At 40.9% G+C, this 25,103-nt stretch overlaps 1 protein-coding gene across 2 annotated transcripts in view; it reads left to right on the plus strand.

The window, feature by feature from the left end:
* Nucleotides 1-25,103, plus strand: part of wwp1 (WW domain containing E3 ubiquitin protein ligase 1) — a 44,519-nt gene that overhangs the window by 13,751 nt on the left and 5,665 nt on the right. For both annotated transcript variants that reach the window (XM_079576093.1, XM_079576094.1), the window contains exons 6-20: nucleotides 1,248-1,397; nucleotides 3,515-3,581; nucleotides 5,310-5,506; nucleotides 7,503-7,899; nucleotides 12,052-12,147; nucleotides 14,026-14,200; nucleotides 15,965-16,019; nucleotides 16,098-16,182; nucleotides 17,751-17,879; nucleotides 17,970-18,042; nucleotides 19,651-19,722; nucleotides 19,900-19,988; nucleotides 21,301-21,460; nucleotides 22,639-22,772; nucleotides 24,582-24,722. In XM_079576093.1, the coding sequence (XP_079432219.1) occupies nucleotides 1,248-1,397; nucleotides 3,515-3,581; nucleotides 5,310-5,506; nucleotides 7,503-7,899; nucleotides 12,052-12,147; nucleotides 14,026-14,200; nucleotides 15,965-16,019; nucleotides 16,098-16,182; nucleotides 17,751-17,879; nucleotides 17,970-18,042; nucleotides 19,651-19,722; nucleotides 19,900-19,988; nucleotides 21,301-21,460; nucleotides 22,639-22,772; nucleotides 24,582-24,722 (2,020 nt within the window). The remainder of the gene's footprint in view (nucleotides 1-1,247; nucleotides 1,398-3,514; nucleotides 3,582-5,309; nucleotides 5,507-7,502; nucleotides 7,900-12,051; nucleotides 12,148-14,025; nucleotides 14,201-15,964; nucleotides 16,020-16,097; nucleotides 16,183-17,750; nucleotides 17,880-17,969; nucleotides 18,043-19,650; nucleotides 19,723-19,899; nucleotides 19,989-21,300; nucleotides 21,461-22,638; nucleotides 22,773-24,581; nucleotides 24,723-25,103) is intronic.

The raw sequence follows: 25,103 nt of genomic DNA on the forward strand, positions 1-25,103 counted from the left end.
GTAATACAAGTGTTAATGGGATGATTGGAGGGTCTTTCTTCTCCCCCTGGTGTCTCTGTCCTGAAAACCACCCTTTCAACTTCGCTGCCTACGGGTCGGAGTCACCAATACACACTAATGGAATCATGAAGAAGAAGCTAACAGGCTAACGGGCAAAGCTAACTGTGGGCTAGCGCCACTTAAACAGTATTTACAGCCAAGTTTGAGTGAAAAAAATGATCTGCATTGTGTCAGGGTAGTATTTACTCTCACGGACATTTAATTAATAAAAAAACGCACATGCTACGACACCTGCAGTTGTGCTTATGGCCTCTAGGGGCACGAGTGACTTAGTACCGCTTTAAGTGTACTATACCAAAATAAAGGCCATTAACCTCTTAACTCCTGACTTAACCGAGCACCTTTTCTCCAGGTTCAGCTTTCCCCAAATCTGAAAGCTTCTAGACTGGAGAGTTCGCAGTCTATAGGCCTCTATGCCTTATTTGTAAGCACTTTTTTTGCTCTATTTATTTCACATTTTTGCAGCTTTTTTTGTTGGGTTTTAGTTGCTTTTTTGACAATTTTTTCTGCCTTTTTTGGACAATTTTTTCTGCTTTTTTGTATTATTTTTTTTACCATTTTTTCTGCTTTTTAACCATTTTTTTCTGCTTTCTTGTAAGTGTTTTATGGCATTTTTGTAACTTTTTTGTTTCTCTTTCATCCTTGTTTACATCTCGTTTTCATCTCTATTTTGGCGCTTATTTTTAAGAAGCTTTTAGATTTGGGTAAAGCCAAACTGGAGAAAATGTTCAGGTGGGAGTTAAGAGGTTAAAAAGCATTACATTTGACAGAAAGTGGCATTTAACACATTTTTTCTTTCAAAATTGTACTGTTTGATGAAATGTCGCAAATCTTACAAAATGAAGCGTCTCCAGAGTTTTGCATTATAGTATTTGGGCTTTAAAATGTCATTAAAAGCATTAAATTTGACCTGCGGCCGCTTGTAGAAACCCTGAAAAAGCGTCTCCCCATAAAATCTCTCTGACTCACCGTTGGGGAACATTTTAAGTTAAAACACAATGTTATCTACATGACAAAAGATCCGATCAGTATTAGTGGACAGCTCTTGACATAGGATTTTCCAGTGTGTTTGTTGTTTGTGCTAAAAAGGCAAAGTGACTATTTACAAATTTCACATGTGTAGAAAAGTTCCTGTAATTGCTTGTAAAACCAGTAGCTTCACGGACTAAGTGTGGATGTGTTTCCAGTGGACAACGTGAAGGAGGTGCTGAAGCTGAGCGTGGACCAGAAAGGGTCGGTGGTTCAGACCGGCGAGCTGACCGTGTTCCTGGACGGGCTGGTCCTCTCTGAACAGAACGCCCTGGCTCCTCTCACCAACGGGAACGCGGCCAACGGGAGTAAGTACAAAGAAAACCTAAACGATCTCACATTTTGATCCAGTGTTGAGTAGGAGTAAGTGGAGCATTTTTTATTCACGCTGAATTCTCTCATTTATATCACATTTGGGACCTAATGCTGGAAATACACAACACACTTCTATTCAGACGAGCTTTTTGTTGACAAGGCTTGTGATTGCTTCTGTTTTACCACTTTGTGATTATATCTGTGACAGGTGCTAGACGTATGAATGGTTGCCAGATTCTCAAAACCAAGATATATCGTACCAAGCTTCCAAAACTATCATATTTCATTTGCACCTGCGCAAAATATGGCTCATATCATCACCACCCCTGACTACAACACATTGTCCCATTTATTACTCAATTTTTTCTGCTTTTTTTGGACAATTTTTTCTGCTTTTTTTTTTTTTTTTAAACATTTTTTTCTGCTTTTGTTTTCTTCATTTTTTTCTGCTATTTTTTCTCTTATTTTTTTCTGCTTTTTACAATTTATTTCTGCTTTTTTAACCATTTTTTCTGCTTTTTTAACCATTTTTTCTGCTTTTTAACCATTTTTTTGTCCCATTTGTTACATCACGCACACGCATGACATGACAACATAGGCCTCACCTAAGAAATGAACTCCACCTCCTCGTCTGACTCATTCCCTTCTGCAGCATTTCTGATGTAGACGCTCTTGTACAAGTTTGCTAAAGTTATTGGTAGGTTTAAAATCCGGACATCCCCCTCCATTCTTCACACACTGATGCTTGGATCAGCTCGTTAAGGGTTGCAGTAATATTTCTGGATTTGGTTTTATCAGATTTACTTTGGAGAACACACACTCACATGAGGCGTCAGAATGAGGAAAAATAATTAGCTAAGCCGTAATAAAGAAGCGGGTAAATTACCAACTCGCGAGAGATGAGACGGGGTGACGTCTTGCTGACCAATCAGATGCCACGGCTGCAGACAAGGCAGGAGGATAATGCGATAGAGGATGTAAAACTGATCCAGGGACAGTCTCTCCTTCTGGCAGCAGATATTACACCTGCGTGAATACGGAGGCTCAGTCTGACTCCAGATCAGAGCGAAAGCAAAGCACTGCTTAGAGGGGACAGTGCATTTAACCAGACTTTATCTGATGCTTTTTTGAATTATTGATCGTACATCATACAGGGGTCGAAGTTATTGTACAAATACGATAGTTATTGTACGTCTGGCAACCCTGTCTATCTATTAAAAGTCATTAAACGAATTGTGGCAAAATAAAGGACAAATCAAACTGGCATTAAGTCTATTGGAAAACGACATATTTACTGTATAAGTTCATCATAATGACCAAAATTATGGTCTAAAACATATTCAGTTGCAGTTTTGGCTGAAATTGACCACACTTTTTTTTTTTTTTGCTAAAACGTCTGTTTTGTCCAGTTCTCTTCCCTCTGGTTGGTTAAATATGTGCAAATCTTAAGAAATTAAATATGCGTAGATTATTTTTTCTGCATTTGTGGCTTTAAAATATAATATTTGGTTATTAAAAATAGCATTACATTTGACTTGTTTCTGCCTGTATAAACCCTGTCTATGATATTTTACAGTTTGCACTCGATATTTAGAACCAGTCTAGATGAATGACCCCCTTTATTTTTATTTTTTCTCCAATGATTTATTATATTGAAGTCATGCTCCCTCCTCCGCGTAGGAGTGTAGAATGAAACGGTGACACATTTTGAAATACATCAATTTAATGATCATTTGTGGCGCCCAGTTTTGACAGTTTTAGCACCGTCTTTATTGAAATAAATCTTATCTAAATTACAGGTCGCGTTTGTAAGATTCATGTTTTGTTTCATAATTATTATTATCTATGTCCCCGGATACAGTTTGAGGAAAACCGTATTCATGTGCAGTACAAGGACAATGTGAAATCTTTTTATGCTTTGTCTTTATTCTGAATCAGATGCTTTCCGATGACTAAAATATGTTTTTCTGTCAGAATATCATAGCTCCCTGTAGCTACTGTTCGAAATGTTTCCTATTTACAAAGAAATTAACCTCAATCTGCTTTAAGCTGTAACTTCATCGTAGCATGAAGCAAAAAATGACCTAAAATCCTTTTTCGCTTTTTCCAGAAGTCCAACAAAATGGAGAAGCCATTCATGAAAACAGCGACTCATCTTCCTCAAGGGCTGTAAACAGGTAAAGCCAAACTCATCCTTTCTTTTCTTTATCTAATAAACCTGAAAATGTGCTTGTGCTTTGCTCTTCCTCTGCGGTCGCGTCTCCTGCTGTTCCAGTGCCCTTAAAACCAGTCACTGTGAAAGGACTTCCCCGGCTTTAATTATTTTATTTTTTTGGGTACTTTGCAGAAGATTGGGGGCTGCGCTGGTCTCTGCAATGCAGTCTCTGGAAACACTGCACCACCAACAGAGAATTATTCAAGTGGGACCCAGATAGAAACATAAACGCTAAGGCTAGATTCTTGAATGCATCAAAATTTGACTTTTTGCGCTGAAGACAGAAATATCAACTGCTAACAGAATTACAATTACATGTTTGTAGAGGTCTTCACTACAGGGTTTGCTGGTTTTATACACAATATGATCCAGGTAGAGAGGATGTGTTGTTGGAGAAGGATATTGTACTGATTAACTAGATAATTGCAGTATTTTTTGTTCTATTGTGCAGTAACAGTTTGATTTGGAACCACAGTATGTGCAGCCTGTTCTGTAGTTAACACATTGACGCTGCACTGTTTTAGGGATTTATCTGTAGAGAGGCAACAATCCAGACCATTTTTCATATTTGTAGCACCACAGCATATTCTATGTTATAGCTATGGACACATGCTATGGCTTGTTTGAAGGGTGAGACTCTCAGTTCTCCGTAGGTGAAACAGTTTAATTCGACGTAGCTCGATTCTTGAGAAATCAAAGCTAAACAGAGGCTAGTTTAGATCAAAATCACAGATTTTTTTCTAGTTTCTGAGATAACGGAGGTTTTATGCAACACTCTCCTTTCTGATTAACTCCTCTCTCCGTCTCTCTCCTCTCTGGACGGACACGAACGTTATGGGAAGAGGCAAATGCCTAAATATCTCAGTTTCAAGTCAATTCAAGCCGCTCTGCTTTGTCAAACGTTCCCCAGAGAGCGAGATAGAAGTGTTCGATACGCAACAACACACCCCCTCAGACTAAAAAAAGAAAAGAAACACAATAATAATGTATGAAATGTCCAGATGCTGACTTCACAAGTTTTTGATCGTCATTTATTTCACTTCTGTTCATCACAGAGCTACAAAAACCACACATGAGGTGTATTAGAGCGTCTAGTTTCGTAATAATAATGATAATAAAAAAAGGCAAAAACACGTTTTTGGCACTCAATGTGTTGATAAGTGGTTTTATTTATTTTTTCCCACTTTGACATAAACTTATACACAAACAATGCAAACAATGTGAGTTCCAGTAGTGATTTTCTGGTCTGCACTTGAATCCCTTCATATTCTCCTCTTTTATGTGGAGCATGTTTCTGAGTGTTCGCTCATTGAGCCTCACAGAGGATCCTTTCAGCTCGTGTTGCGTCACTCGTCCTCTGTTTGTCCCGTCCTCAGACAATGGCCCCAATGTCAGGACTCTTTTATGTGGCTCCAGACCAGGACAGAGCAACTAGGACACCATTTATTTATCCATTCTTAAAAGACACTGGACACAAGTGGACTCTTATATAGGCGTGTGTGTTACAAGCGATGACGACAAAGGAAAACGACCCATTCAGCAAATAATGCATGGCTTTATGTTACAGCTGTTCAGTCTGCTCGCAAAGGGTATTTGTGTCTAATGCTGAAACTCAGAAACAAAACAGCCATAAAGCTACAGTGTTATAATCATCCTCATGTGCTGATTTCTCCTGCTCTTCCCTCTGCAGTGTGATGAATGGTACAGAGCTGGGCCTCCGATCGGGCTCCTGCTCCACCTCCAACAGTGTGGACAGCGGGGCCCCCTCCAGCTCCTGCAGCCCGGCCCTCGGACACACACCTGCCCTGGGACACGCTGTCAACGGCGACGCCTCCCTCAAAAACACCCCCACACACCAGCCCGCGGACAGCGACGACAGCAGGACGGGTGAGACGAGAGACACAGATGAATATTTCACACCCTTTGTTTCTGCATCGTTGCTATGTTTGGTTTGGCTTTGCTCTCAGTCGCTCAGGAGACGTCCAACACTGTGGTCTTGTCTTAAAAGATTTTTAGATTGGAAGTGGGAATTGCAAAATCATGAGCCTGCACTCGTCTCCACTGTGCGATAGTTTGACGAGAGAACTGCAGCTACGATCAAAGTTTGTCATAGCGAGTTAAGCTCTGACGGCGTGTGTTCAGCCGAGGCTCTTGGGGTTGATTTCCATGGGGAAGTTTAGGGAAAGTAAAATGCAGATTTGGACCTGCTTGTTGACGAGACACTGGACAGAGATCATTGCAGCAGCGAGAGGAGGCTCAGGGCCAACGCACACCGAGACGTTTTAACACGCGGGAAAAAGAACCGCCTCCTTTATTTTCTATGAGAGAACGCACACTGAGGTTACAGTGACGCGCGGCGATGCTTAAAGGAGCTAGATGCAAGTTCGCCATTTTATGCTCACTACTGCCACCTCAGGTCATACGTGTAACTGCACCTTCTATATTGAGCCCGTGCATGACGGCACTCCGGACCCGAATTAACAACTTTTTGAGTGACAGTGCAGGATTTCAGAGGCAGTTGTGGTGAACAGGTCTGAGCTCATTCTACACATTAGGACATTGTTGGAACATGTAGGGGGAGGAAAATACTTAATTTTGACATTTTTAAACTCTGTATTGTCCCTTTAACCCCGCGCCACGATTCAGTTCTGCTGAATCCAGACATAGCACTGCAGAGGATAACACAGGCTTTTAACCTCCTGCAGAGGCACAGAGGCGGGTTTGGACAGTGACAGACAAAGATGCTGCGAGAGAAGCCGCGGAGACGGAGAAACCATCGTCAGGGCTCAAGCATCAGGGGAAACTCGTGTAGCCAAATCGCTATTAACCTGCAAAAAAGAGCCACGTTGGTTCTCTCTCTTACAACACGGACTGCGTCGTCTTTTATTCATGACAAATGTATAAATCTCGAGGAAAGCCTCTGAAGTGCCGTGACGCGGCATTTAGTTTTAGTCTTAGTCTTTTGACGAAAATGCAGTTCAATTTTAGTCGTGATTTAGTCAAAAAAATTATCTTCAATTTTAGTCTAGTTTTAGTCGACTAAAACTGCAAGTAAATTTAGTTGACTTTGCATTTATAATATATATATAATCATATTTAATCTTCCTCTGCTTCATGGAGCTGCTCCCACATGAACAAAGCTCAGAGCTGATCCTTTGGCAGAGAATTTACATGATCTGAGGCTCTTTCAGACGGTCAATAGAAGTTTGGATGATTTTTAGTCTCTCCTTTTCATTTTTATTTAGTCTTATTTTAGTCGACTAAAATATCTGGACAGAGTTTTAGTCTCATGAAAGGCTTTTAATTTAGTTTTAGTCCAATTTTAGTCATCAAAAATATCACTTTGACTAAAATGAAGGCTAAATATTTCAGTCGACGAAATTAACACTGGCTCCGGTGTATTGAAATCCCACATGTGCTGCGTTCAGGTGTGCGCTGGGCTTCACTCTGGGACTACCATTAAACCATCAAACACCCTGATGTCGGTCGCAGCTTGTATTTGGTCGTACGGCGGGTCTATTTTAAATATTTATCCCTGTCTGAATCGTACACCCGGCTTTATGTTGATGATAACTCCAGTGTATCACATTCCTAATCTTGTTTAGTTCATAGTCTTTGCACGTTTGTCCACACAGTCCCGAGCTCTACTATAAATAAAGCTTGTACTGCTACTGGAGAAAAGCTTTCAGTTTTGATGCCAAGTTATGCTGACACTGCCATATACAGTATAGAAAGTCACTGGTCTGGCTCAGCACAAGGAAAGAAAGGCTTTATTTGAATTTATGAATGGTGATGATATTTATTAATGCCACCACTAGGTTTAGGTAAAGAAAAGTATGGGACTCAAGGCGAAAAACATTGAATTTGTCTTGTTTTCCTTCAGTAAATGGTGAATCCAGTGACGCTGCTGCCGGGACGTCCTGCTCAAACACCGACAATCCTCCCCACGCGGACGGCTCACAGAACTGTTCTTCAGAAGACACTGTCCCACCGGGGGTCGCCACAAACAGCACATCCCCCTCCTCCACCTCCACCACACAAGCCTCATCTTCCACTGTTGCTGCCTCTGTCTCCTCTGTCTCCTCTGTCAACCCCTCCACCTCCACAGCAGCAGGGGGCACCACCACCACCACCACCACCACCTCCTCCTCGTCCTGTTCGTCTCCAGCGCTGGGAGAAACGAACGCGGCGGGAGGAGGGAGCAACACGGCCACGACGGACGGAGCCAAACCCAGACAACAAGCGGCTAATGCCGGAGGTGCCGACGCTCTACCACCAGGGTGAGTAAACGTCTGCCCCTGCAACTGTTGTGTAAAGTAAAATAATGTGTGTGCCTAGAAAATATCCCTAAGTCCTGTGATGTTTAAAAATGTAGTTTGTGTTTCTGCATTCGTGATTTTACACTCAACTTCTTCTCTGTCGCTGTTTGAGAAGGAGAGAAATGAAGTACAACAGCTTTTAAGTTCTTCAACTCCGTAAGCACCAGGTCCATATTGTTTTTTGTCTCTGCATCTGGCAACAATCTTTTTGTTGTTTTGTAAAGAAAGATGTTCAGACTTGTTTTACTATAGGATGTTCCTTACAGGACTGTGCTCAGACCTTAAGAATGAAGCTGCTGCGTTTTTTATCACAGACTGTAAGTTAAGAATGGGCTAATTGTGGCCATCCTCTTCCTGAAGCCCTAAGGAAATGGGGGTTGGCTCCTATGGACTTTCTATTGAAACTTTTTGCCCCTCGTTAAAGATGCATTTTCCAACTTTTAATTTAACCAGTATGTATGTGACTTTTCAGTGACCCAGTGGCCGTATGGGTGATTAACATGGCACCTTTTTTTTCCCATCCCAGTGGCCCCTAGGACGCTCCAGGATCAATTGTTAGGTTAGGTTTTCACTGATGGGACTGGCTCCATGGTTACGTATACATTCTACTCCTGAAAACCTACCAGAAAACTTAAGATAAAATTGTTCCTGGAAGCCACCGGGATGGAAAGCAAATGCATCCCAAAAAAAAATAGCATAATGCGCCTTCAAAGCAATACTAAGTAACTTGTTACCTTAATAAATCCTTTCCGTAGTCCCTCTGGTGGTAATACAAATGTTAATGGGATGTTAATGGGATGACACGGTGTCTCTGGCCAGAAAACTACACTTACAGCTTTCCCTGCCTCGACCCGGAGGTGCAACACACACTAATATAATCACAAGAAGAAGCTAACAGGCTAACGGGCAAAGCTAACTGTGGGCTAGCGCCATTTAGTCAGTATTTACAGCCAAGTTTGAGTGAAAATATCTCCATTGTGTGTTTGGATGAATCCCTCTCTCCCTTTGTCTTTTCTGTCAGTGTAGTATTTACTCTCATGGACAAGTAATGAGTGAAAAACTGTAACATGCTACGACACCTGCAGTGGCACTTATGGCCTCTAGGGGCTTTTGTTACATAGTACTGCTTTAAATCACTTTCTGACCTCCATGTATTTGTGTTAATGTTATCCTTTCCCTATGTTTACTTTTTATTTTCGCTCAATTCTCTATAATGGAACTGGAGACAAACCCAGACAAACTGCTAGCATGAATGTGCTTCAGTTAGCCCATGCTGGACCCTATGGGGAAGCCACGCACCCTCAGTCCATTCTTTTTTCTACAGTGTATGTTTTCTTTTATTTATTTAAATGAAAAGTCCAATATCAATAAAAAACACGCTCATTTAGTTTTGTTCACTGTATATTTTGGAGTAAGGCAAGGCAACTTTATTTATTTCGTCCACAAGGCAACTCAATGCGCCTAGTTCATATAAGTTATATAAACCACAATGAAGTCATCTTAAATTGTCTTCACTACAGAGCATGGATCAGTTAGTTCCATGTCGCAAAAAGCTGTGCTGCTGATCAGCCATTTGAGCTTCCATTTTCCAATTCTACCAAAAACACTCAATGTCAGCGTAATTTTCTTTTCTAAAATGCCACGTTAATACAAATTTTACAGCCGAACATGACTCCATCAAACAAAACGCAGCTTCTGGCATATATTTGAAAAGGGAAAGAGTCTATAACATGGTTTGAGTCTCAATATCAAAGCTCCGGGAGTCCTTCGCACCTTCCATCACCTGTATCCTGTCCTTAAAGGGAGTCAGTCTCTGTATTTTCCATTTCCTTCAATTCTCTCATAAAACCAGCGTTGCTCCAGTTGTTAATTCCATAGATGTGTGAATGATAAGATTTAAGCGTGTCCCAGTGCTTTGGACAAAGTTATGCTCGATATTTACAACCTTATTAAAGTACCAGTGCATCCCATTCCAGAAACAATATTTTTTTAGGGTCTTAGTTTTAGTCAGCTGCAGAAAATCTTAAATCTACCCCCTTTTATGTTGAGTTGAGGCATTTGGAAAGCCACAACCCGGATTTAACTGAGGTGAGAGCCTTCAGCTGGATGATTACTGCAGATTCGAGTGCAACACAAAAAAAACTCTTTCCCCTTCACTCACTAATGCGGTGATTTGTATCGGCTAAATGTGGAAGATAAACACAACACTTAATTCCATCACTGCTGGTTACAAAAAGGTACTTCTTCTTAAGATATATTTTGCGAAGCTGATTCATCTAAGAAGCGAAAACAAAACGACGCAGCACAATTTATGAGGTGGCAAGCTACGCAAACTTTCCATGCGAGAAAAATTATCGCTTTTGGAAGACGGCAAAAATAAAACCGTCAGGTCCTAAAATGGTTTTGACATTGAGCAGATTCGAATAAACAGACGGACTTCATCAAATTTTCCACATCCTCCCTTAGAATGGCAAGAGATCATTGCTATAATTTGCAAATGCCAGATAAATTTTTGCTCTCTGAGGGAGCTCGAGACATTTTTACACACCGTGGCACAAATGTTAAGCATATTCAGGCGTGTGTCTTGTTCACTGGAATATTTAGTCAAGCATTGGGTTCAAAAAGGACTGGTTTCTACCGGGCGTTACTAAGCATCAAGACTATACGGAGTTTAAAAATGTTAAAATTAAGTATTCCTCCTCCTGCATGTTCCGTTCCAGCCATGTTTTAATGTGTAGAATGAGCTCACACCTGTTCACCACAACTTCTGCTAAAATCCTGCACAATCACTCAAAAAGGTGTTAATTCAGGTCCAAAGTGCCGTCATGCACGAGCTTTATATAGAAGGTGCAGTTACACGTATGACCTGAGGTGGCAGTAGTGAGTATAAAATGGCTAACCTTTAATGATCACATAATCTGTTTGTGTCAAAGCAAAAATAGCGGACTGTGCCAGTGGTTCCTAACTGTTTTTGCCTCTCGTTTCTGTTTCTGTACTTCTAGAACCCTCTGTCGAGTTTGCTGCCTGTTATTTGTCAACGGGTTTCCATGGGGCATTAAAAGTCATTAAAGGATGACTACATACGGAGATATGTTCTTACCTTAGCTTCGACGAGTTTGCATTTAGCCTCTCCTCCTCTGATCATGGGGCCAAACGGGGGTGAAGTTAGAAGCTACCAAGCTCTTCCACGTTTTCCCTTTTTAAATATGGTTACGTGAAGTGTTACGCGATAAAGTATAGTTACACAAAATTAAATAATGTGGATGTTCTAAGCGGATAAAAAGGGGAACTATATTGTTTGGCGTAATAATACCAGGAGTAGTTCGACGTCCGCACAGTAAAGTGAAGATATTACTGCGCTGATGTCGAAGTGCTTCTGGCATCATCCCCTATTTACATGAGTAGTTACACGATCCAAGTATAGATACACAAAATTAACATGCCGATTTTCTAAGCGAGTAACTATATTACTTAGTTCTAAGTAATATAGTTACTTAGAACTATATTCTAAGTAATATCTTCACTCCTATCGACATGTTTAATTTTGTGTAACTATGCTTGGATCGTGTAACTATGTAACCGTATTATATAATAGGGAAAACATGGGAGAGCTTGGTCGCTTCTAACTTCATCCCGTTTGCCCCCATAGAGGAGAGGAGGAGAGGCTAAATGCTAACAACATCTTTGTTCTTGTTGCGTGACTGAGCACACGCGTAAAGACCAGACAGGTACACATCAACTCGTCTAAGCTCAGGTAAGAACAGATCTCAGTATGGAAAAACCGTGCCTGTTCCTTTAAAATTGGTATTAAAAAGCATTACATTTGACTTGCTTTTGCTGAAACATACTGTATTAGCATTCGGTTTTAACTTCTCACCAAACTAGGTGACAAAATGTCACTGACGTGTTCTAAGAAAACAGCTTTGAAGGATCATGAGGAAATATTTAGCCTGTACTGTACCAGAGAAGTCCTTAAAAACACACTCATGACCCTGAAATACTTGGCAACATGGTTACTCATTATCCAACATTTTAATTTAATGACAAACTGTTTTAGGAGACCATTAGATCTCGTCATGGCTGACGTCCTGCGGTGTTTGTTTTTGTCCACAGTTGGGAGCAGAGGAAAGACCCTCACGGAAGAACCTACTACGTCGACCACAACACGAGGACGACCACCTGGGAGCGACCGCAGCCTCTGCCCCCGGGGTGAGGGTTATGAAAGTGCGACTCGAGGAGCGCATGTAGAATTAACCTCGTACCCCCCACCTGTACTGAGCGCATTTTCCCCAGTTTAGTATTTCCCAAATCGAAAAGCGTCTCGACTGGAGAGCAACAGTGAAGAAATGATAATAATGCATTTGATTTGAGGCGCCTTTCCAGACACTCAAGGTCACCGTATGACAAAATGGAAGGAATTACAGCCATGAAATCACAAAATCACAAAGCATATAAAAGATAAAAGCCTAAAATACAGCAACATGCCTCATAAGAAAGAAAACTGTTTGCACCATACCAACTTTATTTATAACGCACTGTAAAAACTTTACAGTTGGCCAAGGTGCCGTACACACATCTTAAAACAATGGAAGGATTAATAAAAGCTTAACAAATGATGCGAAAATCCGGAAAATACATCAAACTACAGCCTGCGTCTAATCTTTGTAGGCAAAGAGTTCCACAGTTTCGGGGCAGCAACAGAAAAAGCACGGTCCCCCCAGTCTTTGGGACCACAAGCTACAGCTGATCTGCTGACCTGAGAGCACGAGACGGGGCATAGGAAGGAGGCAGTGCTAATTTTGTCAACTAAAATATTTAGTCTTAATTTTAGTCAAAGTGATATTTTTTGCTGACTACAATTGGACTAAAACTAAATGAAAAGTTTTTCATGAGACTAAAAGTATAAATGTCTGGACATTTTAGTCGACTAAAATAAGACAATATAAAAATGAAAAGGAGCGAGAGAGACTAAAATCATCCAAACTTCTGTGGACAATCTGTAAATTCTCTGCCAAAGGAGCAGCTCTGAGCTTTGTTCATGTGGGAGCTGCTCCGTGAAGCAGAGGGCCTTGATTACATATGATTATGATGAATATTAAAACTGCTAAGTTTTTAATATTTTACAAAATCTCGACTAAAATTGAACTACTATTTTAATCAAAAGACTAAGACTAAAACTAAATTAAAATATGTTATGAAAATTAACACTGGAAGGAGGCCAGTCCATTTGGTCATTTAAAAGTAAAAACATTTTTTTTTTTAAATCGACTCTGAAATACACAGGCAGCCCATGAAGTGAAGCTAAAATCATGATCATGTTTCTCCAGTTAAAAGCTAAGCTGCAGCAGTGAAAGTGCATTTTCACTCAAACCAACAAAAAGGGCATTACAATAGTCGAGTTGTCACAAAGGCATGAACCACAGTTTCAAAATGATGCCTCGACATGATGGATTTGACTCTTGCAAGTTGTTAAGATCGGGGTCCATTTTTACACATGAACGGCTTCTCAACTTGAGACAAAGAGACAACACTGGGGCCAAAAATCATGACTCAAGACTCTCTTTTTTGTTATGTTTTCGTAGGTTGTTTTGTTGCTTTTTTGTTGCGTTATTGTTGCTTTTCTGGGAAGTTTTTGTCATTCTTTAGTTGCTGCCTTGTTGTTGTTTTTGACACATTTTTTTTCTTTTCACTTTTTGTTGCGTTTTCATGCTTGTTTTTGTTGATTTTTTGACACCTTGTTCTTGAAGCTTGTAGATTTGGGTAAACATGCTATGAAAACGCAACAAAAAAGTGACAAAAACACAACCAAATCAATTAAAACTAGACAAGGAAGAAGCTTAGATGAGTTTTTGTTCTTTTAGTAAGACAGACGACCGAAAAGAACCTAAAAGAACAGAACAGTAATAGTCTAATCTAAGAAGACAGTATGAGCCTGTAGGTCTTTTAAATGAGGCGTTACTCTGGCCTATAGGCTGCAAGCTCCAGTCGAGGAGCTTCTAGATTTGGGTAAGGTCCCCGGTTATGGTGGGGGTTAAGAGGTTGAACATGTAACCGTACAAGCTTTCACGCTCCCCTCCGTCCGTGCAGGTGGGAGCGGCGCGTGGACGACCGGGGCCGGATCTATTACGTGGACCACAACACGCGCACCACGACCTGGCAGCGCCCCACCATGGAGTCTGTGAGGAACTTCGAGCAGTGGCAGAGTCAGCGCAGTCAGCTGCAGGGAGCTATGCACCAGTTCAACCAGAGATACCTCTACTCTGTAAGACTCTGGGAAACTCTTGCTTTTCCCCCCTTTCGTTATCCAGGGTTTTTGAACAATTTACACAACTCATTGCATTTTTGTTTGCTCAGCGTTAAACACCTCGTAAAGCTTTTTTATGAGATCTGGGCCTGTAAAAGACGTGAGGCGTAACCGCAACATTTCAACACTAACTTAAGTCACAGTCAATGTTTCTTGAGTTATTACATTGTGTTCTGAATTATTAGGCAAGTGTTATTTTAAGCATTAAAGCTGATTTTGAATGAGAACTGTGGTCTAGGTTAATCCAAAATATCTGTAAACCTCATATCCGTATACACTACAAAAAGTAAATATCAAGCATTGGCTTAAATGACTGGAATTGAGGAAATGTATCTTGTTTTGAGCGGTTTTCACTCATTTAGACACTTTTCCTGATCGGACGAAGTTTACTTTGCTTGTTTGAGGACGTTTCAGACCAGTTCTAGGGTAAATCTCGCTTGAGATAAGAAAGTAAAATTGCCAATGAGATAAGACCAATTTTCTTACCCCATTGGCAAAGAAAATTACCTGAAATAAGGATGAAATGTATCGAAACGAGTCAGAAACATCTCAGAACAAGTGAAATAATCTAGGACAAATGCCTATGAATTTCTTAACTAGTCAAAACAACTAAAATTTGGATTATTATGCTCAAATTGAGATGTTTATGCTGATCTAGTTAACTACTTTTTGCAGTGTATTCATGCACGTTACAGGCCAGGTTTTAGCTTTTTTTTGGGAAAATGTATGAAATTATCAGTTTGTATGCAATAAATGGTGTAAATCATTATGCAACAGAAATAGGCAAGACATTACAGGAAAACAGATAAAATCAATAAAAACATCAACATAAAATTTGTTAATTACAGTAAAAGGCAAGAGTGCAGATACAATACTTTCAGTAAAAAAGAACTGTTTTCAGCCTGGATTTGAACATTGTCAGAGTTTAGGCCTGTCTCACATCCTCGTGAAGACTGTTCCAGATTTTAGCTGCATGAAACTGAAACGCAGCCTCACCGTGTTTGTTATTGACTCTGGGAACCACCAGGAGACCCCTCCCTGAAGTTCCCAGGGCCAAAGATGGTTCATACGGCTGGAACATGTCAGGGATGGTTGAAGCAGGTTCAATTAACGCCTAGGTTTCATTAGCTGCAAAATCTTTACATCCGAGCAATCAGTTTTTTGATTTGTTTATAATCAACTTTTTGTGACTCCAGACACTAAATCTGCCATTAAAGATTTGCCCTGCGCATCTGACTTTAGTTTAGGTCTTTAGTTTAAGTTTAGGTCTGCTCCGGGGGAAAAGTACTTTCATATTTCATCTTTAAGGCCTCGAATGGCTGGCCGTGCAGTGGAGGACTCTGATATATGAGATGAAATATGAAATCATGGTTTTCTTCAAAGATACAGATCCATGCCTTCTAAAACCTGGCAGTAGGTTTGGAAGTCGAGTTTGGCACTTTTGTAAATACTTTTCGGAGTCTGTGACATCTTTTCTTGCCCTCTTTGGCGGACACAGATAAATCACAGCTCAATCGTAATTTGATGCAGACTGTGGACCTTCTACGACCACTCGTCTCTCTCATCGCACTTTGGAGTTGGAAACTGTGAAGAAAAATAACATTGTGGTCGCCAAAAAATCACTTACGCCTAATAATTCGAAGCGCGTTTTAGCTTAAGATGTGCAATTTTTCCCTGTACTTTACCACTTGTTTTCATTATGTCTGTGTCCCGTGTTTTCAGGCGTCCATGATGTCTGCAGAGAACGACCCTCTAGGCCCTCTACCTCCAGGATGGGGTGAGTCGCCGTCTTGGTAGAGGAGAGGTTTGGTACGGTTTAATATTTTTTCTTAAATGTGGTCTTATTCTTCTCCAGAGAGACGCGTGGACTCCAATGACAGAGTGTACTTTGTCAACCACAACACCAAGACGACACAATGGGAGGATCCTCGAACCCAAGGGTGAGCAGCCGAGCAAAGAGAGAAGCGGCTTACCGTAAATTCTCTAACATAGGCCGGGGCCTTTATTTACTCAAGCACATCGAGGACCAGGCCTTTATTGGAACCAGGCCAATATTAGAGACAGGCCTTTATTTCTATTTGAGCAAAATGGACGACCAGGAAAATGAAGCAAAACGTGATTTGTGTCCATTTTAACCTATAATATTAGGTTCATTTATTAATTATCATTTCAAACACTCTTCCAGCGGCTGGAACATTGATGCCTTTTATTTTATAGGGACAACAGGAAGCGTTTTCATGCCGCTGGGAATATTTTCCCTTCGTGTTTCATGTTCCATGTCTCAAAAACAAACTGTGCTGTGTGATAATGTCCTCAGGCCGCGCTGCTCAGTTTACTTGCGCAGGTGTGAGGGCTGGCCAGCAGGGGGCAGGTGTGAAACAGAGACCTCTCCTCAATCGAGGCATTCTTGAAATCATTTGTACTTTTATGATTGTTCAGGAAACAGAAAATATTCAGCATAATTTTTTGATTAATAAATAAATAAAATAAAATAAAGATAGACTTTTTTTTCATGCCAAAACAAACTTACATCAAAGTTATAGTTTAGCAAATAATAATAATAATGTTTACATTGCTACATATCTTATTTAACCTGCTGATAAATGTGTTTTTTGAACATGATTAATGAGATTTCTGTATCTCATTGAATGCACTCAGAGCAGCCTGTGGTCTGTGGTGGAAGAGAGTGAGGAGCGTGGGTTAGAGGAGGAGGGGGCAGAGCAGGGTTCACTACTGACACCTACACCTACCGCTTTAAAGGGACTATAGGGAGTTTAAAAATGTTAAAGTTAAGCATTTTCCAGACCTGTTCACCACAACGGCCTCTAAAATCCTGCACTGTCACTCAAAAGGTTGCTACGTCGGGTCCGAAGTGCCGTCATGTACGAGCTTAATAGAAGCTGCAGTTACACATTTGACCTGAGGTGGCAGTAGTGAGTATAAAATGGCCGACTTGCATTTAGCCCCTTTAAGTCCTGTTTATTTTATTGGGTTAAGTCCTAGTTTAGTCCAATTTAAGAAGAACATTTTACTTGATTTAGTTGTGGTTTAGTCCTATTACGCCTGCATTATAAAAAAAAACCTTTCCATTTTACTTGCCCACGTCATTGTCATCAACATTTTTCAAAGTTGCGATGAGGGAATACCCAGTAGAAGAAATGAAGTAATGGTGCCGTCCTCAGCTTGAAAATATATTGGACTTTTAGTTTGTTTAGCTGAATCGCACATGAATCAAAACCTTGGCCAAAGCATGACTTATTTCTGTAGCAATAATGTAACACTATACACCGTGTGTGTTTATTTCAAATCTCTTGGAGAGTAGCAGCTTAAAATCGCAAATATCCCCTCAGAGAACAAGACTGGACTGCGTTTCATTTTATTGTAACTTTATACATTACATGAATGGTGCCAAGAACAGATGAAAGCCTTTGCATTTGTTATAGTGTTTTTTTTTAAGACACACAGCCTTAATACGAGACTCTTTTGCTGATCAAATCCTTGTTTTCAGGCTACAGAACGAGGACCCGCTGCCCGAGGGGTGGGAGATTCGGTACACGAGGGAAGGCGTGCGATACTTCGTGGACCACAACACGAGAACCACCACCTTCAGTGACCCTCGCACCGGGAAGTCCTCCGTGTATGATCACCTTTAAAGATCATTCTTCATGTGGGCCGAGGGACTGGTAAAAATGAGCAGATTCTGACCTGTTTTTGTAATTCTGTCCAGCACCAAAGGCCCTCAGATTGCCTACGAGCGCAGCTTCAGGTGGAAACTCGCTCATTTCAGATACTTGTGCCAGGTATGTCCTCCATATCTGCAGCACTACTACACATGTGTGTCTGGTTTGTGTTCTAAACCGGGGGGGTGAGTTTGCTTGTGGTGGGACTATTATTTTCCTCAAGCAAATATATGGGGCTGCACATCATAGCTAAGGTCTGTAAATGTTTAATCTCTTAACCTCCACCTTAGCTTTCAAATGACTGGCCAAGCTTTCCAGCCGAGAAGCTTTTAGAATTGGGTAAAGCCGAAATCCCACTAATCTAAATGTTTAAAGTCTTATATACACGGCCTGCCCAAAAGAAACGTCGCCACCTGGGTTTAACTGACTGTTCTGATCTGGGGTTGCTGCAGTCGGTCAGGTCTAGATTCAGCCACACTACCTGAATGACCAGGTTATTCCATCAGTGGGTTTCTTCTTCCCTGATGGCACGGGCGTATTCCAGGATGACGATGCCAGGGTTCATCAGGCTCACATTGTGAAAGAGTGGTATAGGGAGCATGAGGTGGATTAAACACCACAGAATCCAGATCTGAGACCCATTGAGAATCTTTGGGATGTGCTGGAGAAAGCTTTGTCACAGTCTCCCATCATCAATACATGATCTCAGTGAAAAATTAAAATTAATTTATCCAAATTTTAAGGCTAAGACCTACAAAACTCATCTAAACTTCTTCCTCACGTTTTTGTCCTTTTATGGTTGGGTTTTCATTTTTGTGACCTGTTTGTCACATTTTCATTGCTTTTTTTGACATGTTTTGGTCACATTTTCATGTCTATGGTCAAACCGCCTTTGCTCTGCCCGATCCCGTCAGACCTCGGAAGCTAAGCAGGGAAGGGCCTGGTCGGTACTTGGATGGTAGACCCTCTAGAGAACACCAGTGAGTGAGTGGTTGGTGGTGGTCGGAGGGGCCGATAGCACAGACTAGTTGCACCGTCCGCATCCGTCAGTCTACCCCAGGGCAGCTGTGGCTACAATAGTAGCTTACCACCACCAAGTATGGAGTGAATGAATAATGCAATGTAAAGCGTCTTTGAGTGTCCAGAAAAGCGCTATATAAAACTGATGCATTATTTTCTTGATCAAAAAAAAAGTACATGCGACCAAAATGCTACGAAACAGTAATGAAAAGTGACAAAAATGTGACAAAAAAAGCAATGAAAACGTGATTTAAAAAACGCAACAAAACAACTAAAACATGATAACACAAACAAGGAAAAAGCTTAAATGAATTTTGCAGGTCTTAGCTTTCAAATGAGGGGTTATACTGGCTGATAGGCTGTAAACTCCAGTGAAGAAGCTTTTAGATTTGGGTAACACTGGAGAAAATGGGGTTGATTAAGGTGTTAAGAACGACTACAGTTAATGCCTAACTCATTATGAATAGTCTACTTGACTTCTTCACACCTGTTCACCTTATGAAAGATTTTACAGATTCACTACCTGTGTCTATTTTAACCATAAAAGACATTCCTTTCTGGATAAAGAATTCCCACCACTCTCATGTAGACACTTTACTGGCTCCTTCACTCACTCAGTCTATGTTAATCTCCAATACACATAAAAAATGTTGGCCTGTCCCATGTGAATGAATAAATGAATCTGACTTGCCGCTCTTTTCCCCTCAGTCCAACGCTCTTCCCAGCCACGTCAAGATCACCGTCTCCAGACAAACATTGTTCGAGGACTCTTTCCAACAAGTGCGTCTGTTTTATCACCTTAATTTACTGTTATCATTACCCTCTGTCGGCCATTTTAACTGCAGCCATTGACCACCATAAAGTCTGGTTTGGGTTTCCCCCGATTGTTATGTCAGTTTTACAGCGTGTGTTGGTGATGGAGGTGCTGTAGGTGCAAATGTATGTTTTGTGTTGTAGATAATGGCCCTAAAGCCTTACGACTTGCGGAGGAGACTGTATGTCATATTCCGGGGAGAGGAGGGGCTGGACTACGGAGGCCTGGCTCGGTAAAAAAAACTATTATATACTATTGCTATGTTCACTTTATGGGTGTTTTCCTCACTCACCTAAATTATTTTTCCATAGCTGTTGCACTTGAAGCTATGGGAAACTATGTTCTTCACTGACCACATTTTTTAAATTATTATTATTTGAATAGAATATGCTGTCAAACTTTTAAGCAGCAGCAGTGGCAGAAACTAGAACTGTCTATTACAGGGGTGGCCAAGTAACTGAAATTTTCAACCTTGATCCTATGAAGAGCCACAAAGGCACCGACCATTAGCGAGATCCCGGGGCGGTAGTTTATTGTGATTAAATAGAATGTGACCATTTTATTTAATCACAGTAAACTATAACTTTATGCCTGGCCTTTTGCTTTTTTTATTCAACAATTGTGTTAGATTTAATGGTGTTACTCCTCACCAAGATTGAAATACATGTATATTAACTTAAATTTTGTGCTGTTCTGCTCTGACTGAGACAGAATTAGATTTTTTTTTTTTTTCTTCATGCTGAGGTGTGTTTGTATGGGGGGCCCTGCCCACTGACCCCCTTCTCTGATTCGCCCCTGGCCTGTGCGCTCAGTGCCTGCAGCTTCGTCCTGACTGGACTGTGCAGAGAACGCACTCTAGGCTGCATAAAGTCCATGAACTTTAACCAGGAGCCACTGGACGACTGAGAGTCTGTTTTATGTTGCATTTGTTACAGTTACTGTCACATGTGAATGAAAAGTGACTTTGCGTATTTCCGCGTTACGATGTCGCGCTTTCGCATCATACGCTTCAAAAGAGCTCCGCTTTTTTCCATTTCCTAATTTTGATCTTTTTCTGTGAATATGAAGCCAAATTACATCAAATAAAGAGTAGCTGATCAGAAACCTGAAAAGCACAGAAGCAAATCCCAGAGCCACGATCTGCCTGCCTGTTGTTCAACCTACATCCCGCTTTGACTGAGGCCGCACGGGCTCCTTTTACACACTGCCTCGAAAAAGAGGGAGATACAGACTCTCATTCATGTGTTTAGAGATGGAAACAGGGTCTGTAGGACTATGGTTGGATTTTTGGTCAAAGACTGTTACAGTTTATGGGAAATATTTACCAATTATTTTGCAAAGAGCCGCATTGTATTAAACATCTCCAATCATGCAAAGAGCCGCACTCCGATTGGCCAAGAGCCGCATGCGGCTCGAGGGCCGCATGTTGGCCACCCCTGATCTATTACATTACGAATGATTACATAAAACTACAATAAAAAAGAGGGTGAATAAAACCCCTGTGAGAATCAGTGTCAATTAAAAGCGTGTGTTGTGTTTTTCAGAGAGTGGTTCTTCCTTCTGTCCCACGAGGTGCTGAACCCCATGTACTGTCTGTTCGAATACGCCGGGAAGAGCAACTACTGTCTGCAGATCAACCCTGCCTCCGCCATCAACCCGGACCACCTCTCCTACTTCTGCTTTATAGGACGCTTCATCGCTATGGTGAGTGCAACCACACTTAAATATGAGTGTAATAAGTCTGGTCAAATGGGTTTGACCGCCTTTGACCGTCAGTAAAAAGGCTCTGGGAGGATTCCTGAACCAGATATGGCCGAACATGAATAGACTATAATCACCTAAACTACACACAGTATAAAAGCACCCGAGTAGCAGCAGCATCTGTGCATTGCTTTTTTATGTCAGTGAAAACATTTTGGCAGCTGGCTTCAAGTGTCCCCGAGCCTCTGCCCTGGAGTTTTCATGTCCTCCCTTGAACTGAGATGGGTTTCCTTGCACAGTTACTCCCATTTCATCAATCAGCCTTAAAGGGATATCTCAGGATTTTTGACATTGGGCCTAATTTCCTATATATCCAGTGTTGTTTATTTCTGGAGATTTTTTTTTTAAATTCATGCAGTTCTTAAATTTGAAGAGTTCAGTGGTGCTAGGCTAGTGCATTTCTATGGTAACCGCTAGCCTGCATTAAAAACAGTCTGACCCGCTCCACAGAGCACCTGAGGAAATCACTTATAACGCCAGACTAGCCATATAAATGTCTGTGTCGATAGAATAATATCACCATTTTGCAGTTATATTTGAGCAGCATCAGCTTCGTGGTTGTATAAGCTGCGCATCGGCGTAGTGATCTGCTAGAAAATAGTCCCTCAAAATGCGATAATTCATCTTACCATAGCCTAGCACCACTAAACTCTTCAAATATAAGGACTGCATGAATTAAGAAAAAAAATATCTCCAGAATTAAACAACACTATGGATAACAAGGAAATGAGGCCTTATGTGAAAATACTGAAACATCCCTTTAAGTTGCCCAACAGGCTTTAATAAGTAACCAAATATACCACTGTCGTCGTCAACAGCTTCTGACAGGTTGTCTCAGAGACATTGAAGGATAATTGAAGCATATATTTCGTGCAGTTTTTCACATTGTAGCCACCCCCCCTCTGCCAGGATGATTTACTGCTTTTATACTTTCTTAATAACCAATATTTTATGCAATAGCCTTGATGACCCACATAGTATCAAGTTATATTCAATCAAGTGGAGAAAGGGCCAGGTTAAAGGGGCCCAAGTCTCTCGGCAATTTCACAATTATCTCTTCCATCTTTTCACCGTGTGCTTTTAGCTTTCTTTGACTAACATGTCTTTTTGTTTAAAACCAGGCACTTTTTCATGGAAAGTTCATCGACACTGGTTTCTCGCTGCCTTTCTACAAACGAATGCTCAACAAGAAGCTCATCCTCAAAGACCTGGAGTCCATCGACCCCGAGTTTTACAACTCCCTCATCTGGATCAGGTAACGACAGTCCATCAAAACGGAATTAAAAACGCTGCAGGAAACAGAACATCGGTCTGTTATAGAAACCAAATGAGTTTGTTGGGCCAAAAAAGTTATTAGTTGTTTGTGTTCTACTGTGAAATTTAATAACGTGATTTGAAGCCAGAAGGACGTAATATCCTGCACCTCATGTTTCACTTGGGGTTTTCCAATCACCGGTCACGCAGAAGGTGCCTTACAGAGAAAGAAGGATTAATAACCCCTTAACCCCCACCTGAACCAAGCACATTTTCTCCAGTTTGGCTTTACTCAAATCTAAAAACTTCTTGAAAATGCAACAAAAATGTGAAAAAAAACACAATGAAAAGGTGATTAAAAAAAAAGAGCCACAGAAAAGTGACAAAGGAGCAACAAAACGTGCCTGAAAAGTAACAATGAAAGTGGCAAAAACACGACTAAAAAGCAAGAAAAAGATAAACAAGATAAAAAACTACAAAAAAATGTGACAAAAATGCATTGACAACCAAACAGAATAGTCACTGTCATTTTTGTAGGTCTTAGCTTTCAAATGCGGCGTTACTCTGGCCTATAGGCTGTAAACTCTCCAGTCGAGAAGCTTTTAGATTTGGGTAAAGCTGAACCGGAGATAATGTGTTGGGTTAAAGGCACAATACGGAGTTTAAAAATGTTAAAATTAAGTATTTTCCTCCCCCTACATGTTCTAACAATGTCCTAAAGTGTAGAATCCAATCCAATCCACTTTATTTATATAGCACATTTTATAAACAAGTGTTTCCAAAGTGCTGCACATAAAATCGGCAATATAGGAATAAAAAAATAAATAAATATAATAAAATCAAGTGAAACCAAACTATACATTCAGCTAAAACGATAAAATACTTTAAAACATAAATAAGATGCAATAATAAAAGAAGTTTAATAAAATTGTTAAAACAATAAAAGAAAAGAAAAGACACAGAGGACCACACAACTCACGCGGTGTTAAAAGCACGAGAATAAAAGTGGGTTTTAAGACGAGGTTTAAAACACTCCAGGGTGGGGGCCGTTCGGACGTGAAGGGGCAGAGCGTTCCACAGCTTAGGGCCGACAACGGAGAACGCTCTGTCCCCTCTGGTTTTACGGTTCGTCTTAGGAACCACAAGCTGGAGCTGGAGCTTGCCCTGGCCCTCAGACCTCAGAGCGCTGGAGAGTAAGAATGAGCTCAGACCTGTTCCTGTCGATAGAATAATTTTTGAAACATGAATGATCGCATTTTGAGGGACTATTTTCTAGCAGATCACTCCGCCGCCGTGTAGCTTATATAACCACGAAGCTGATGCTGCTCAAATATAAGGTATTTTAAATGAAAAAATTGTTAAAATTACTCTATTGACACAGACATTTATATGGTTAGTCTGGCGTTATAAGTGATTTGCCTCAGGTGCACTGTGGAGCGGGTCACACTGTTTTTAATGCAGGCTAGCTGATACCATAGAAATGCACTAGCCTTGCACTAGCCTAGCGCCACGAAACTCTTCAAATATAAGAACTGCATGAATTACACAAAAAAAAAAAAAAACACTCTGGATAACTAGGAAATGAGGCCCTATGTCAAAAATCCTGAAATATCCCTTTAAGTGGTTAACTTCTTTCCCTTTCTGCAAACTGCATCAATAAAGTTCAAAGTGTAACGGCGTTTTGTGAGAGTGGTGCGCACTGAATGGGTGCTGCTGCCGGATGCTCTCTCATCGAATGCAATTTCTCCATCTGTGAGATCAATAAAGTACCATCTTATCTTATCTCTTCTGTCACACATGCTTCCTTCAGGGACAACAACATCGAGGAGTGCGGGCTGGAGATGTACTTCTCCGTCGACATGGAGATCCTGGGGAAAATCACGTCCCACGACCTCAAACCAGATGGAGTCAACATCCTGGTCACAGAGGAGAACAAGGAGGAGTACATAAGGTACCGTCTCCAGCCCCGAAAGATCACACAACGCTTAAGATAACACAAAAGCTGAGATAATTTATGCAACGAAAACAGGCTGGGGACACAGAATGCACAGATATCATGCCAGAAGCAACACGTGGTGAAATAATACGCTGTTCACATATCAACTGGAAGTGCTGGAAAAATATCTGACACCTGCCATTCAAATATTTATAATACAAAAGCCGTCTTTGTCTTTTCCTCTGTAAATAAACGGGGGGATAAGTAAAAGGGTATGTTTTAGAAGTTACAGCAGACGTTGAATTTGATATCTACAGTGGACGGCTCGGGAATAAATGGGAATAAATGGCTAACAGGTGGCTAACAAGCGTAAACTGTACATCTCAGTATTTCCTG

The sequence above is a fragment of the Gobius niger genome, assembly GCF_951799975.1.
Source record: "Gobius niger genome assembly, chromosome: 18".
Lineage (NCBI taxonomy): Eukaryota > Metazoa > Chordata > Actinopteri > Gobiiformes > Gobiidae > Gobius > Gobius niger.